This window comes from Balaenoptera borealis (genome assembly GCF_965194805.1).
Source record: "Balaenoptera borealis genome assembly, chromosome: 3".
Taxonomy (NCBI): domain Eukaryota; kingdom Metazoa; phylum Chordata; class Mammalia; order Artiodactyla; family Balaenopteridae; genus Balaenoptera; species Balaenoptera borealis.
This window is the reverse complement of record NC_138866.1, coordinates 59234312-59252249: the sequence shown is the minus strand read 5'-3', so window position 1 is coordinate 59252249 and position 17938 is coordinate 59234312. Positions and strand designations below refer to the sequence as shown.

At 38.1% G+C, this 17938-nt stretch overlaps 1 protein-coding gene and 1 long non-coding RNA gene across 7 annotated transcripts in view; one reads left to right on the top strand and one right to left on the bottom strand.

Annotated features, from left to right (window-relative positions):
- LOC309625132 overlaps positions 1 to 17938 on the bottom strand; it is a 359632-nt gene that overhangs the window by 21023 nt on the left and 320671 nt on the right. The gene's annotated exons all lie outside the window — the stretch shown is intronic.
- Positions 444 to 17938, top strand: part of MIA2 (MIA SH3 domain ER export factor 2) — a 112338-nt gene continuing 94843 nt past the window's right edge. Inside the window, exons 1-4 of one of the 6 annotated variants that reach the window (XR_014242307.1) lie at positions 444 to 8368; positions 10085 to 10218; positions 12376 to 12462; positions 16074 to 17307. Coding sequence is in view for 5 of the 6 variants with exons in the window: in XM_082384076.1 (XP_082240202.1) it covers positions 8254 to 8368; positions 10085 to 10218; positions 12376 to 12462; positions 16074 to 17307 (1570 nt within the window). In the remaining variant the exon portion in view is untranslated. Of the gene's footprint in view, positions 8369 to 10084; positions 10219 to 11196; positions 11362 to 12375; positions 12463 to 16073; positions 17308 to 17938 lie in introns of those variants that run through there. The other 5 variants (XM_082384076.1, XM_082384077.1, XM_082384064.1 and 2 more) reach the window with 5 other exon arrangements.

The window sequence follows — 17938 nt, the reverse complement described above, 5'->3', positions numbered from 1 at the left end:
AGGAGTCATGTGAGCTGGAAAGACTTGTGAAAGTCATTAGTGCAAGTCTTTCATTCCATGAACAAAAACTTTGAGGCTTCAAGAGGCTAAGTAGTTTGCCAAGTCCTAGCAGAGGGGGCATTTATTTCTATGTCCTAGAGAATCTGGAAGAAGGAGGAGAGAAAAAATAAGGAAAATTATAGCATCAGGCCCATTATTCTATATATCTTTGAAAGAAATGGATAAAGTAAAAAATAATAATCATAAAGAATCTGTCTATTCATTCCTATGTAGAAATTTTATTCTATAATTTCTTTTAAAATTTAATTATTTGGGGGAAGCATAAACATGAAGTTGCTGATTTTTTGTGAGTTAGTTAATTAATTAATTTATTTATTATTATCTTTTTAAGCTGAAATCTTGAGTGTTACATCTTTTTTTTTTTTTTTAAACTTTGGGTTTATTTATTTATTTATTTGTTTGTTTACAGCTGTGTTGGGTCTTCGTTTCTGTGCGAGGGCTTTCTCTAGTTGCGGCAAGTGGGGGCCACTCTTCATCCCGATGCGCGGGCCTCTCATTATCGCGGCCTCTCTTGCTGCGGAGCACAGGCTCCAGATGCGCAGGCTCAGTAATTGTGGCTCACGGGCCCAGTTGTTCTGCGGCATGTGGGATCTTCCCAGACCAGGGCTCGAACCCGTGTCCCCTGCATTGGCAGGCAGATTCTCAACCACTGTGCCACCAGGGAAGCCCAGTTTATTTTTTTTCTTTTTTTTTTTGGCAGTGTTGTGCAGCTTGCAGGATCTTAGTTCCCTGACCAGGCATTGAACCCAGGCCCGCAACAGTGAGAGCATAGAATCCTAACCACTGGACCTCTAGGGAATTCCCTATTTTTTTTTCTTAAAGAAACTTGAGCTCATGAGGTTCTTAGGGACATGGACACTAAAATAGGCAAGAAGGAAAGAGTACATAAATGGGGAGAGGATGGCAGCAGGCAGTGAAGGAGGATGATTTTGGAGGAGATGGTGTAAGAGTACATAAAATTGGCCCATATGGGTTCTTAAAAGACATTCATGCTATTGATGATTGGAAATTAGTAGGATACTAAATATTTTCGTACCGTTGCTCATTAACCTACTCATCTATTGCAACTTGTCAAGCATCCTCTACGCTATCTGGTAATCCAAAGGCTTTTCATAGCTTTGCTTGCTGGATATTTAGACTTTTACTGCTGCTACTAATATCAACCCAATGACAAAGATAAATAGGAGATCCAATTCTTTTTCTCAAAAAATTTGTTTTACCAAAGAGAAAATTTAATCAAAAGGATTACTTGACTTTCTTTTTGAAATGAGAGAAAGAGAAGCCGTTGAGCTACACAGCTGAAGATAGAACTTTGTTTAGTAATGGGGCATGAAGAATCTTGCCCTTGAAAAGAAATCGATTCATTTATTCATCATGAACGCATTCATTTATTCATTCAATAAAAAGTTGAGTGATGTATTCATTAAGTGATTTAACCTAAGAGACCTGAATAATGAGTTAGTAAAGCAAAAAAGTGAAGTTATATGATAAAAAACACAAATAACATCATTCTCTTCCTTAAAACTTCCTATGGCTTCCCACTACACTTAGAATAAAGCTCACATTCATTTCCACAACCAAAAGTCCCTACCTGTTTGGACCTCTGTCTGTGTCTTCTACTTCATCTCTGACCACTCTCCACCTGCCTCTGTGTTTCTTGTTTACATATGCCAAGTTAGTTTCCACCTTAGAGCCTTGTTTCTGACATACTAGAATGCATTCAATATGCCTCTTTAGTTTTTGTCTTTAAGTCTTTGGTAATCAAACTTCAGACAATGAAGTACGACTTTCTCGTTAATTCTTCCCTCTGCACAGAATGTTCTGCTTTCCTACTCCCCAATCTTAAATCAAATGTCACTGTCCAGAGATGCCTTTCCAGACAGCTTTATCTAAGCAGATGACGACTTTTCCATAACTTATCACTGCAGTCCTCTTGTTCATTTATTTGCTTGTTTGTTCTTCTCTGTCTCCCTTCACTAGCATACAAAGTCCATGAGTGCAGGACTTTGTCCGGTTCACTCCTGTACCTCTGACTCCTAGAATAGTGTCTGACACAACATGGGCATTCAATAAATAATACCTATCCTGGAAGATGGGATTTGCATGTGAAATATTAAGCTCACTGATACAAAGTTGGTACTCAACAAACATTAAATTCCTTTCCTACCCACTGATGAGACTCGTCAGTTCAGTCCCCTGATCAACAAATATCACACACATACCATCTTGGATATAGAGGATATTGCATAATATTATTCAGAAACAGAGAGTAAAGGAATAAAGACAACGTGTGGGGTATTCTCTTTCTGCTTCTCCCAGTCCACTCTTTGCCACTTGGCTCTGTGCCCCTAGAGCACAGACCTTTAGAACTGCTTTGAAGGGTTCCCTTATTCTCTGGCATCTGACTGGGTATGGTACAATACCAGGGAGGTACAGTCAGGAGATCAGAAAAAAAGAGTCATATTCTCTTGACTGAGTTCCTTTACTGAAGGCTTCAAGTTTCTTTTTCTTTTTTTTTTAAGAATTGGGAAACTTTATTTTTTTATGTTCTGGATTAGTTTTAAGGAATTTTTTTTTTGGCTACCCACACAGCTTGTGGGATCTTAGTTTCCTGACCAGGGCCATGCCCCTTGCAGTGGGAGCACGGAGTCCTAACCACTGGACCACCAGGGAATTCCCTGAAGGCTTCAAGTTTCTGTTGGGCAGTCCTTTCCTAGAGTTCGCTCCAGGCTGTGGGTACCGTTCCTTCATGCCTGGAGGTGTTACATCCCCTGCTGGTCTTCCTTAACCCTGCCCACACCTTTGTTAATAGTCCATTAGAAACTCCTCAGTCACTGAAGAGTGCCTCCCTCAAAATGGAATACCCATCTGTTTCCTGGTAGAACTCTGACTGATAGAATGAGGAAAAGTGGGCAGAATTAAAACATGGCCTTTAGCAACAGAAAAGCAACAAAAGTAAGAAGAGCCATGGAGTGACTAGCGCCAACGTGTGCAGGTCCTGCCGTCTCCTCTTTCTGAATCTGTGGATCACTAGCGTCTGAGGTTGGGTCCTCTAGAAGTAAATACTGAGACGGAGTTTTGGGTTCAAGGGATCAACACCTATGAAAGGAAGGGGGAGAAGGCAGGGTTGGGAAAAAGGGGAAGTCAAACTCCAACTCAGGCTTTACAGAACTTCAGTCAACCCAACAGGGAGCTCTAGAGTGAGGAATGCCTGTCAGAGTGTCCCACATTAGGCCGAGATGATCCTGCCTTTGTACTCGCTCGTCATTTATTAACTAGATTCACTAGATCACCGAGGAAGGGGTGACCTTGGGTAAAGTGGCTCTCTGTAGCTGAGGCAGACATGCAAGTAGGTGCCAACCGGAGGCTGCCAGCTCACTGCACTCCCTGCAGCTGGGCAGAAAGTCTTACCTTGAAGATGGGATGTGGGGTGCCATCCCCACATCTTCCACACCAGTTTGATCCCGGTCTCTCACTGTGTGCCTGTCTACCACAGGAACTGTTTCCAAAGGCTCCATTCCAGTGCCCCCTCCCTAGTAAGAAACACCCCAGCTTAATTAGTTCAACTTATCCTAAGTACTTTCTACAGTACTCCCCGCTTCTCCATGGGGGATACATTCCAAGACCCCCAGTGGATGCCTGAAACCACGGATAGTACTGAACCTTATATATACTATGTCTTTTCCTATACATACATACTTATGATAAAGTTTAATTTATAAAGTAGGCACAGTAAGAGATTAGCAACAATAACTAATAATAAAATAGAGCAATTATAACAATACAATGTACTAAAAGTCATGTGGTCTCTCTCTCAATATTATTGTACAAATTTAATGCCTTTTTCATCTTAACTAAGCATTTATCAGACATTGTGGGTGTAACTTTTGCAGTTTGAGGTGTGATAGCAAAACTAGCACAAATTTCTTTTTCCTTTTTCACAATTTCACAGATAGAAGATTCGTTCTTACCTTAGATCTTAACAACTTCAGCATATGATGTTTTTTCTTCCCTTATTAAGTAGAGAACTTTCCCCCTTTTACTTAAAGGAAGCACCTAATGGCTTCTCTTTGGCATATCCTAATTGCCAGCATCACTACTCTTGCACTTTGGGGCCAAAAAGCACATGAAAAGATGTTCAACATCACTAATTATAAGAGAAATGCAAATCAAAACCACAGTGAGGTATCACCTCACACCAGTCAGAATGGCCACCTTCAAAAAATCTATAAACAATAAATGCTGGAGAGGGTGTGGAGAAAAGGAAACCCTCTTGCACTGTTGGTGGGAACGTAAATTGATACAGCCACTATGGAGAACAGTATGGAGGTTCCTTAAAAAACCAAAAATAAAACTACCATATAACCCAGCAATCCTACTCCTAGGCATGTACCCAGAGAAAACCATAATTTGAAAAGATACATGCACCCCAATGTTCATTGCAGCACTATTTACAATACAATAGCCAGGACATGGAAGTAACCTAAATGTCCATCAACAGAGGAATGGATAAAGAAGATGTGGTACATATATTCAATGGAATATTACTCAGCCATTAAAAAGAATGAAATAATGCCATTTGCAGCAACATGGATGGACCTAGAGATTGTCATACTGAGTGAAGTAAGTCAGACACAGAAAGACAAATATCATACGATATTGCTTATATGTGGAATCTAAAAAACGGGGTACAAATGAACTTATTTATAGAACAGAAGTAGAGTCACAGATGTAGAAAACAAACTTATGGTTACCAGGGGATAAGGAGAAGGAGGGATAAATTGGAGACTGAGATCGACATATACACACTACTATATATAAAATAGATAACTAGTACGAACCTGCTGGATAGCACAGGGAACTCTACTCAATACTCTGTAATGGCCTATATGGAAAAAGAATCTAAAAAAAGAGTGGATATATGTTTATGTATAACTGATTCACTTTGCTGTACACCTGAAACTAACACAACATTGTAAATCAACTATACTCCAAAAAAAAAAAAAAAAGTAAACCAAGGGCTACTTGAACACAAACACTGTGATACCTTGATAGCCGATCTAGTAACCAAGGCGGCTACTAAGTGACTGACGGGCGGGGCATGCTGGACAAAGGGATAATTCATGACCAAGCAGGAGGGAGCAGGACAGCATGAGATTTCATCAACACTACTCAGAACGGTGCACAATTTAAAACTTGTGACTCATTTATTTCCAGAATTTTCAATTTAATGTTTTCAGACCTCAGGTACCAGAAACCATGGTAAGTGAAACCGTGGATAAGATGGCACCACTGTAATCAAGTTTCTCTATCTTGTAAACTGCCAAAGTAACAGGCAGCTGATTGAAGAAATATGTTCCCACTTTAGGAAATCTGGGTACTAAGAGAAAAGATAGTACTATATAGTATCAGAAATAACATCGCCAAGCAGTAGAAGTGCAGCATTCATGCTTCTGTCTGTATATACTCATGGAAAGGGTTGCTTTGTGACATTACCTCTAAGATACTGAACATGTGTGGCTTTGACGATTAATCCTTTAGCTCTGTGCAGTAGGTACTCTTACCTCCTATGTGGTTTCTGAAGAAAGCTATAGGCTTTCCAAATCAGTATTCCTGAGTCTTACCATTCCTCAGCAGTAGTAGTATATTTTAATATTGACACAACACTTGAGTTGCAAAATGCATCAGCTATTATATAATGTCTGGCTAAGTCAATATGACTGTTTTTATGGTGAAAATTGATACTTTGGGGTTTTTTTGGCCACACCGCAGCAGCCTGCAGGATCTTAGTTCCCCGACCAGAGATCAAACCCACGCTCCCTGCAATGGAAGCGCAGAGTTCTAACAACTGGACCACCAGGGAATTCCTGATGCTTTGGTTTCTTTAAACTAAATGTTCTTATCCCTTTCATGTACCACCTCTTCATCTGGATCTGTTAGAGATAGTTGACACTGTGCTACCACATTTTCAGATATCCTATTAAAATATATTTAAGTAATGATCTGAACATAAAATGAGATCATTTGAGTGCATTAAGTAGCAAGAAAGTGGGAGCATTTCTAGCAGGAGCAAATCTCTCCAAGCTGGTATCTTAGGCAAGGATTATTCTCTTGTTTTTCTGGACTCAAATGAACAGGCAAATTTAAATTTATCTGGGTTCTTCTCTCTCTTAACTTAGAACACAATTAAATTAAGTAGTTCAGAATTTAGCCATAACATCTTTAATATTGAATACAAAAATGATGAAGTACATTAATTATTAAATATTCTTTTTAAAAAATATTTATTTATTTGGTTGCACCGGGTCTTAGTTGCAGCAGGCAGGCTCCTTAGTTTCGGCTTGCGGGCTCCTTAGTTGCAGCATGCCTGTGGAATCTAGTTCCCTGACCAGGGATTGAACCCGGGCCCCCTGCATTGGGAGCTCAGAGTCTTAACCATTGAGCCACCAGGGAAGTCCCAGTTATTAAATACTCTTGATTTGATATTATAGATTATGTAAATAATTCTGTGCCAAAATTTGAAGCTGAAGAGCTAATTGTTCTTTAATGTCTTTGACAACATAGTTTATAGATTTGCAAAAGTATTCAACCTACACCTTTTTGAGTGTGCACGTGTACAGTTATGCAGCGCTCTGATTGTAAACCAAAGGATCCTCAAATCCATGCTCTATCAGATTCTTTCTGAGGATGTAAAAATCTTTGATCTCAGAGAGCAGGCTTCCTACTAATTATTGGTTCTGGAAAACAAACAAATAGAAAACACATGTCTTTTTTTTTTAGGACTTTGAAAGCAACAGTCTTTCATATTAGCTTGCTCAGGCACTAGAGGGGAGCGTGGTGTCATTCAAGTGCTGCATTCTGCAAAGTATGTATACCCTGGCATGCCCAGACACTGGGAAAATGTACAGCAAAGAAGGGCTTAGAAAAATATTTTCCTGAGATTGAAATAGGACAACTTTGGTTTCCAAAAATCTACTGCGATCTAGTGTTTTACACAAAAATTCCCAGTATAGGGATTTGATCCCTTTTAAGTGACACTATCTTTCAAATAATTTGATTTTCAAAACCTTATTGTTATTTTAAAATTATATATGCTCACTGATTTTTAAAAAGAAAGTCAAACAATAGAGAAAAATACAAAGAAGAAAGTGAACACAACTGGAACTCACACGATATATTCCCACCATATGGGGGAGGATTCTTTCAGACATCTCTCTCTTTCTCTCTCTATATACAGAAATATGCATATGAATTTAAATACATAAAATGATATTGTACCTTCTGTTTCCGAATGGTATTGTTGCAGACAGAGTAGACATCTTTCTGTGGCAGATGACTTGATTCTTGGTGGTAAAGCATAGTGGTTGTGGGTAGCAGGAGTCACAGAGCCTAGGTTTTAATTTCTTCTCCACTCAATATGTGACATTGGGCAAGTGATTTAACCCATCTCTATGTACCTCAGTTTCCTCATAATGCAAAAATGGGGATGATAATATTACCTACCTCAGAGAGTTGATGTGAGAGTAAAATCAGATCACGTAATTGTTTGACAGTACCTGCAACATAGTAAGTACTTAATACATTTTAACTATCTTAACTAAATATAAGTTTCAACTTTATAGTAACACTGGAGGTTGTTAAAATACGAACGTGGGATATTTTTTTCAAATAACTTTCATCATGATAATCCCAAACCATGCTTTTAACATAAATTATTATTGCTTCTACATATAACTATATCTCCACTGACGCTGGTATTTGCATGCAGCAAATACTATGAACTTATCGACTGATCTACCTGAAGACTTTAACAGAAGGAGATGAACTACCTTTTTATGGAGGCCTCTTTAAGAATTGTTCTGTGGAATGCAAGGTGCCTTTAAGCAAGAGAGTTTTACTGCACTGGCTTTATAAAACATGACTCCAACTAAAAATCCCTGTTAATTATTAAACCCTTATGTATAATCTGGACACCTGACGCTGCTGATACTGCAGATTGAGAACAGAGAGTGTTTGTCCCTCAAGTTAAGCCTAAACACCAATAGAAAAAGGTAGTTATCAAGGGATTTAAAAACCCCAAAACTTTTCCTCTTATATTTAGTAAAGAGTGTGGGGTGTCTCCTGTTTTGGCTGGCATATCTGGCGCCTAAACAACTGGTTTAAACCTTGTTTGGGATTCCTGCTTGTTTTAGCATGGCGGATCTTGGAGTTCACAGAATCCTCCTTCTCATTATTTCTCTGACAAAGTGTCTGGAGGGCACAAAACTGCTGGCAGACTTAAAAAAATGTGGTGACTTGGAATGTGAAAGTAAGTCGCTTTTCTTTTTTTTCCTTCTTTTCCTCTTAAAATGAGGCTCTGAAATGATATAAAACGTTATTGTGGACATGTATGATAAAAATGAACATTAATATCATTGAGAAATATTTATAATTGTAAGGTATAGTACACTATAAAAAAGAAATGCTGGAAGCAAAGTATTTTGTGACAGTTTTTAATGTAAATATACAAAGGGGCAAAGATCAGCCTGATATATAAATATATAAGAAATTTTAAGGATATTAATCCAGATCTCAAAAACAAACTAATTAGGACTTTTACTATTTTTTAAGATAAGTGTAATTGATTTGTATTAAAAAAGATATCAAGCCATTTGATAGTTATTTTTATGAAGCCCTTACAGTTTTTAGTTTCTATTTCACAATCAGAAGTTTCTGATTCTCATGAGTTTTCTAAGACTGTTTTTATTTCAAACCGTCATGATTTATTGTGTAAACTTTATCAAACATTAATTATTTCTGTGTTCCCTTATTATGCAAAAATACTGAAATCAGTGTTAAGAGTACATAATTTTATTTATATCTTTGAATATTAAACTTCCTCTTCTACAAAGAGAAATTAATTTTCATTTTATTGCTTAAGAACTTATTTTCTGAAATTGGCATTATGGTACAAAATGAATAGCATCCCAGCATGTTAGAATTGCTTTATATTGTTCTATCCCTCCAGTATGTGAGAATTACTTCGAATTTGCAACACGTAATTAAAAATGCAAAATATTATTAGTATGAACATAAATGATTTAAAAGTAAATTTTTTATGTGTAAACATTTTCCTTAATCATTTGGATACATAATTTAATATATAGAGAATGTTTACTAGATGATGCTTTATAATAATATTATTATAGCAATTTTTCTTTCCTTCTTTACAACCTCATTTTAGTTTCCTAGGGCTAGGCACATAACATGGAAAGAAAGAGAACATTCAAATTTATAGTAATTGATAAAAGTTTTTTAACTTTAATTGCATGACTTAATGCAAAGGTTTTACATATGCCAGTATAATTATAATCGTTAATAAGGTATGTACATTACTTTATGTGCTGAAGGGCTGAATCTAGCATATGTGGTTATGATCATTCATAGTTATTAAGGGCCTATTATGTGCTGGGTCTGGGGGATGAGGGGTGTGTATCTAAGAGGGATAAAATGAAATGTAAAATAAGTTTCTTGTCCTCCAGGGATTTTCATTCTAGTGAATGATGACAAGACAGGTCAATATGAAACAGTAAATAGTAATACAACATGAGGATAATAGATAATATTGAAATTCAGAGAAGCGGCAGAGTAGGCTGGACCAATTAGGGTTGTCTTATAGCGGAAGTAGGATATGAGTTGTCCATGAAGAAAGACTGATGGGTTTTTAGAAAGGCTTAGGAAAAAACAGAAAGAAAACTCAGAATACAGAAGGCGGGTGTTGCAGTGAAAAGAACTTCAGTTCAAATCTGGCTCCACCATTTATCGGGTGTGTGACCAACTCTTTGATAGTTAATTAAAGGCTCATTTTTTAGTCTGAGATGAGATTATTTACCTCATAGGTCTGTTTTGAGGATTTAATAATAGCAGTAATAAAAGGTATGAAAGAGTTTATCATGATGCCTGGAGTATAGTAGGTGCCAGAAGAAAACTAATTATCTTTTCCTTCCCTTCTCTACTGTGTGTTTTTCTCTGCATGTTTACATAGCTTTAATAAGCAGAGTCTTAGCCATAAGAGATTACAGAGGACCTGACTGTCGATACCTGAACTTCACTAAGGGAGAAGAGATATCCGTTTATGTTAAACTCGCAGGAGAAAGGGAAGATTTGTGGGCAGGAAGTGTAAGTATCTAATCTTACAAATTGAATACAGAATAAATGACTAGCTTGCACAAGGATGCCTGGTGTTCATCTCTAAAGGAACTTTAAGAATTTAAAAGTATTTTATATATATATTAAAAACCCTTAACATATTTAAACAAACAAACAAAAAAATGGTCATGTTCAGTGTTGGTTCCAGAATTTCTATAAAAAGTAGCTTTGGGGAAGCCAGTCTGGTTGGGATGAAGGCTTAAGAGTGCCTTGAAATTACTTTTACACAGCATGCATAGTTTTTGAACTTAGGTTTTATATTTATTTGGAGAGACTTTAGCGGGGCCAATGGAGATTATGGGATGACTAGGTAACCCCAGCCATCCCTTGGTGTTACCAATGGCCAAGTTTAAGAGAGACTGGGAAGTTTTAGTTAATCAGATTAAAAGACATGTCTTGGGAATTCCCTGATGGTCCAATGGTTAGGACTCTGCGCTTTCATTGCCGAGGGCGCAGTTTCATTCCCTGGTTGGGGAACTAAGATCCTACTTGGCCAAAAAAAAAAAAAAAAAAAAAAGACATGACTTTCTGAGCAAATAAAGGACTGAGTTGCTATTGAAGAGATCCTCAGAAAGATTAGTAGCCTAGGGAAGTGAGGTATATGAATTTTTCATGGAGGAAAAGAATAACTGAGAGAGACTACTATTTGGCCCAAAGTCCTATTACACTGAAATGCCTAGATGCCTGAATCACCTCTCTGAATATACAACATAGAAAAATTAATGATTAATATTTTCAGTTGAATATAGGTTTGTATCTTAGATTATATCATGCTTTAGAATGAAAAGATGCTATGACAAGTGATTTTACTCCCAAGCTGAACAAGCATGACCAACCTGATACCTACATCATTTCCATATCACGTATGCATAAGATCTCTTCCCTGTGTAGCCTCTGTGATCTTTATTTGAAGGAGCAGATTCTATTTGGGTCTATCCTGCTTTTTAGCATGAGGGGCTACATGACTGAACCTCAGACTGTTGTTGGCCAGAATTGTTTACCTGGACTTTGCAGCTCCCAAGACTTCTTACTGCTTATGGTGCCTTAAACATGCCATTTCTCTGTCTTGAATGCATGGGAGGTATCCAATGCAACTATAAGGAAAATGACACAGTAAGTATCATAAGAGGAAAAGAAAGCATTCTTTCTTGTTTACTATGTGTGAAAATGATAGTTCCACACAAAAGCAGCATGTAATGTGTGGAGCCATGGTGAAGTTTCAAGCACACTTGGTTTTGTGCCTTAGATGTCTACTCCAGGCAGATAACTGTTTAAGAAGCCACACTGTGTGGTTAGGACTCTGGGCTTTCATTGCCAGAGGGCCCGGGTTCAATCCCTGGCCAGGGAACTAAGCCCCACTGGCATGGCCAAGAAAAAGAAGCCACACTGTGGAGTTCATTCCTTCGGTTTCCAAATAATTGCAGCAACTGGTGAGCTGGAAGAATCACAGTTGAGGTATAATGGTGCTGAATCAAAAGGCCAAAAGAAATATGCTCTTTAAACTTTGACAGGGATGGGAAATGGGCTGAGAGTGGTTATGTGAAGCCTTCACTCTTGGGGGACATCTTGTATGCACTTGAACCGGATTGAGAGGATCTCTGCTACCAAGGTACCCTCAGAAAAGTTGTATGGAACCAAATGCACCCTGGAAGACTCATAGATCCTTACTATCTTGATGAATCCACCTCAGCCCTTCAGAGTTTAAACATCTTACCCAATTTTGACATCCTGAAAATGCTGCATATGTCACAGCTCCATCTTGCTTGGCTACAGTCACCATTCTCTTGCTTTTTGATATTCCAGGTTTACTAGTGTAAATCTGTGGTCCACCTGGGCAAGAAAGGTCATTAAGAACAGAAAAAAGAAAGAAAATGTGTGGTTTTCCCTCTGAAATCTGAAAAAGTGGCATTTTATAGCTTGACCCTTTGTTCCCTCAGATTTATACTGTTCTGTCGAGTAGCAAAAGGAATATGATTTCACTGACTTTCTTTTAGATGGTAAATGAAAGCCGTTAATGTTTGTAATTTGAAATAGATGAAAGCCAAGGACATGAAACAAAATCAGACTCAATGGCTATTATTGCTTTGATCACTCTTACTTGCTAATCTTCATTCTTCATTTTGATAGAAAGGAAAGGACTTTGGGTATTTTCCCAGAGATGCAGTCCAGATTGAAGAGGTGTTCATATCTGAGGAAGTTGAAATATCAACAAAAGTGAGTAAACTCATTTCAGTTATTAATTGAATTTATTTATTTATTTATTAGAGAAAATTTATATTTTATTTTCTCTAACAAAAGAAATAGTTGTTGTAAACACCCAAGAATTCTCTTTTCCAATTACCAATAGTTTTTTTTTCTTCTTTTTTAATGAATGTATTATTTATTTTATTTTATTTATTTATTTTTATTAATTGATATTGGAGTATAGTTGCTTTATCGGTTATTAATTGAATTTAAAATTTTTTTGGCTAAAACAGTTTTCTGTGGTATAAGTGCCCATCAGTTATACATCTTACATAGTGGATATATAAAATAGTCTGAAAACTCACTCTAGGAATAGTTTGAGTATGTGAATAAAATCAGGTAAGACGGGATTGATGACAAGGATTTTGCTTACTGAAAAATTAACAGGCAGTAGAGTGTAGTGGTTAAGAGCATGGATTCTGGAGGTAGACTGGGTTGAAAGCCTGACTCAGCCACTTAGTTGCCATGTGGTCTTGTGTGCCTTTTTTCTCATCTGTAAAATGAAGATGATGATTATGATATAGTGCTACCTCAACAAATTTATTGAGCAAAAAATGAGCATATGTAAAGTACATAGAACAGCACTTAGTAAGTGCTATGTAAGTGTTAGATATTATTACTAATGTTATTGTCCTACTGGGACAGAGTTTATTTCCCACCACACTCTCTAGGTCTCATATCTGTAAACCTCTTTTGCTGTTGGAGTTTTAAATGAACTTGATAATGCTGGGCTTGATAATGAGAATGGGAATCAGAAGGTGACTCTTCAATATGTGAATTTGATTAGCCCATTTAATTCACATTCCAGGTTAAGCCTATTTACCTTACATGAGGTCAGTGTGAAGTCAGTCTGCCTAGTTAAGTAAACTATTATCTGGCTCTTTTCCAGCAAAAATTCTGGGATTAACTGTCTATTCACTGTATAACTACTGGTCCCGTCAGTTCTGTCTCCAAAATATATCTGTCTTCTCTTCATTTTTACTCTCCCCATAGCCCTGACTCAAAGCATCATTATCTCTTGAGTAGAACACTGCAGTAGGTTTCTAACGGGTCTCCTTGCCCCTACTTTTGCCCTCTTCCAATTCATTCTCCAGACAGCAATGGATCTTACAGATACAAAAACAAAGAAATCAGATCATGTCATTCGCTTGGTTTAAAGCCTTTTTATGGCTTTGCATTGAACCTGGAATCAAGCCCTGAATCCTTACCCTGGCTCTACATGATCTGCTCCTGCCCCCGCTGCTGACCCTGTCACGTGCCACTCTCCCCGCACTCACTATGCTCCTGGCCACACTGGCCTATTGATAGTTCTTAGAACATGCCAAGCTCTTTCCTAGCCCAGAAACCCAAATGGGCTGTTCTCTCTGTTCGGAATGCTTCGCCTAAGTTCTTCACCTGGTTAGTTCCTTCTTATCCTTTAGGTCACAGCTTAAACATCAGTGCCTCAGAGAGCTCTTCCATGATGATTCTAAAGGAATTACTGCTTCTTAATCACAGCTTCCTGTTTACTTCCTACATAGCACTTATCACAATTTATAATTACGTTTTTCTATTGTTTACTGTAGAATTTCAGCACCTGGCACAGTGCAGAGCACATAGTAAGCATATAGAAAGCCCAAATTCTTTATTTTTTAAAAAACATGTTTTTATTTAGGCTGCACCGGGTCTTAGTTGCAGCATGCATGTGGGATCTAGTTCCCCGACCAGGGATCGAACCCGGGCCCCCTGCGTTGGGAGCACGGAGTCTTACCCACTGAACCACCAGAGAAGTCCCTAGAGGGCCCAAATTCTTAGGTCAAGTTCCCTGGGAAATAGACTCCAAGATGGATCTTTGCATCCAAGAGGTTTACTAGGGAGTACTCTTCGGAATAGCACCTGTGAGGGAATACAAGGAAAAGCAGGATTGGGCAGACAGAGAAGTTGAACTGTGATCCGGTTGCAACAAAGGTTTCAGGTGATTCCATAAGGAGCTTTGAAGCTGGAATGGCCTTTCAGGGTTGTTCTGAATAGGGGCAAGGGGTTGGGCCTTTTTATCCTTGCATGACTGGCTCATCTGGGGTAGTGTAACCTTGGGCTAGATTAGGCTAGTATTTACTAGAGACAGTTGCTATTTTAATTACTTGATTCATTTAATCCTCACAACACCCCTATAAGGTAGGTACTGTCATTATTCTCATTTTACAGATGAGGAGACTGAGGCATAGAAAGGTCATCCTATTCGCCCAAGGTCACAGAGCTAGTAAACGGCAGGATTAGGATTTGAACCCAGAGTGTTTGGCTCCAGCGTCTGTTGTTAATCACCTACTATGTTGCAATGCCAAAAAATACTGTAAAATTGCAATTCTGAAGTTTATTATTTTTTTTTATTTTTATTTTTTAAATTTATTTTTATTTTTGGCTGTGCTGGGTCTTCGTTTCTGTGCGAGGGCTTTCTCTAGTTGTGGAGAGCGGGGGCCGCTCTTCATCGCAGTGCGCGGGCCTCTCACTATCGCGGCCTCTCTTGTTGCGGAGCACAGGCTCCAGACGCGCAGGCTCAGTAGTTGTGGCTCACGGGCCCAGTTGCTCCGCGGCATGTGGGATCTTCCCAGACCAGGGCTCGAACCTGTGTCCCCTGCACTGGCAGGCAGACTCTCAACCACTGCGCCACCAGGGAAGCCCTGAAGTTTATTTTTGTAAAATTCTGAGCTTTATTCTCATTTCATAATGGTGATATTCAAAGAGCAGTGTATATCACTGTTTCATACCTTCAGATAAAAAAAAAAATAGCTTCACCATTTTTCTTCTTGATGATTTGGTTGTTTTGTGACATGAGCAAGGGGATCACTGCTTCCATCGGCTACATGCAATATCTCAATAAAAGAAGTCTAAGTGAGGACTTCCCCAGTGGTCCAGTGGTAAAGAATCTGCCTTCCAATGCAGGGGACACCAGTCCGATCCCTGGTCGGGGGATTAAGATCCCACATGCCACGGGGCAACTGAACCCGCACACTACAACCACTGAGCTCGCGCGGCTCAACCTGCGTGCCGCGAACTACAGAGCCCATGTGCCCTGGAGCCCGCATGCCACAAGCAGAGAGAAGCCCGCGTGCCGCAGCTGCAACCCAACGCAGCCAAAAAAAAGAAGTTTTTTTAGTGCAACTTCTAACCAGGCCTTCATGCCTTAGAGTCTTTGGTTTGTCTGAGCTGTGACCATGTGCTGTAAATTCCCCTCCCTGAAAGCGCTGCACAGCTGCATATGTCCATTCAGTGTACCCTTACCAGGAGCAAGATTTTGTGGCCATGTACACCTGTTCACTAGAGTTTATTTGCAGAATATACTCAATACTTGATTGCCTCTGCTTCTGAAGTTCTTCAATTATTTGATAATAAATAAATCCTAATTCAAGAGGATTTTCATTTAGGTTTATATCATTAACCTTGAAAAGTCAGTTATGATACAAGTGTTTGAGATTAGGAGTTTTTGCTCTGCTGTTGAGCTAGTTGTGTGGCCTTGGGAAAATCATACTCATCCATTTTAAATGATTTCAGAGAAACAAGGAGTTTTTATATATTAATGTCAATCGTAACTTTTTTTCTTTCAGGAATCTGACTTTCTCTGTCTTCTTGGAATAAGCTACACATTTGAAAATGAAGATAGTGAGTTAAACAGTGATAATGGTGAAAATACATATCCATATGAAGAAGACAAGGAACCCAAATCTAGAGTATATGAAAGTGATTTTCAGATAGACCTTGGCTTTTATTCAACTTCTGAAAGTACTTTGTTTGAAGACCAATTTCCAGCATCAGAGGCTCCTGAAGATATCAGAAGTACTAGTGAATCAAAGGACTGGGAAGCAGTAGAAGCTGGAAATGTGGAACAGTATCCTATTCCAGAAGGGGATCATGTCCCACCATCCTCAGCCATTCCTGAAGTGAAAGGATGGTTTGGATTTGGAAAGGACCAAGCTGGAGAAAAGACTTTTGAATCAGTTACTGAACCTCTAGAAGAAAGCTCATTTCGAAGTAGAAAAATACCAGTGGAAGATGAGAATGACCCAGAGGGATTAAACAATGGTGAGCCCCAAACAGAACATAAGCAAGAACTTGAATCAGAATTTGATTCAGTGCCAAAGAAAGAGTCTGAACTAGTGTCTGAGTCAGAGCACATCCTCAATCCTCAAGACACTGGTTGGTTTGGTGGTGGATTTACAAGTTATTTTGGTTTTGGGGGTGAGGATACAGGGCTTGAATTATTGTCCAAAGAAAGCAACCCACCATTACAAGATGTTCCTAGTTCCATATCCTCTGAGGAAGAACCCACTGTTCCATGTACAGAAATATTAACAGAAAAAGAAGACACAATCACTAATGATAGCTCAATTCTCAAGCCAAGTTGGTTTGATTTTGGTTTTGCTATGCTAGGATTTGCATATGCTAATGAAGGTAAAATTATATCAGATGATGGAAAAAATGAAGAAGAAGGTGGGGGAGATAAACATGGACATCCTCCAACAAGTGAATTTGACACTGATAAGGAACAAGAAATAAAAATAACAAAAATTATGGAAACTGAAAATCAAATAGGCAAGAAAATGGTCTTAGAGAAAACAGATGATTCTGATACTTTACCGTATTTTAAAAAGTTCTTGTATACTTTTGACAACCCCTGGAACTTCCAGAACATTCTAAAGGAGACAGAATTGCCATCTCCCAAAGAGACACTGGATGAAAATAATGGAGGTGAAAATGATAAAAGAGAAGAATTTTCAGTTGAGTATTACCCCGCAGATAATACGGAAGATATGATGTTGAAAAACGGATACAGTCAGCCAGGTTAGTATAAAAATATCTATAATATGATTTCTTTTTAAAATATAATCTATTTAAAAATTTTTTATACAGCAGGTTCTTATTAGTTATCTATTTTATACATATTAGTGTATATACGTCAATCCCAATCTCCCAATTCATCACACCACCACCCCTCCACCCCACCACTTTCCCCGCTTGGTGTCCATACGTTAAACATAATCTATTTTTAAAAGTGCAAATCACATGAAACATCCAGGAATCCATATTTCTCAAAATACTCAATAATCAACAACAACTTTATCAATCACCCTTTTATCAATTTCTGGTTTACTCTGGGATTTAGTAGATCTTAATATCATAAAATAAATCCCAAGGGACAAAGAATGATTGGCTATATATGGATGTTTCAAGGAGATCTCAAGGTATTTTACAATAAGTTTTAATCAAACTATTATACGTAAACAGGTTAAAAATATAAATAGTGCTAAGGTTTTGTTTTGTTTTGTTTTGTTTTGTTTTAACAAAAGCAATTGCTGTTCCCTCTGTCCGTTTCTACTTCTACCTCTGTCCCAGGGAAAATAATTTCCTTTATTTTTTAAAGAAAATTTCCTTTAGTGTTTATCTCTATTTTCTAAATAAAATATTTATATTC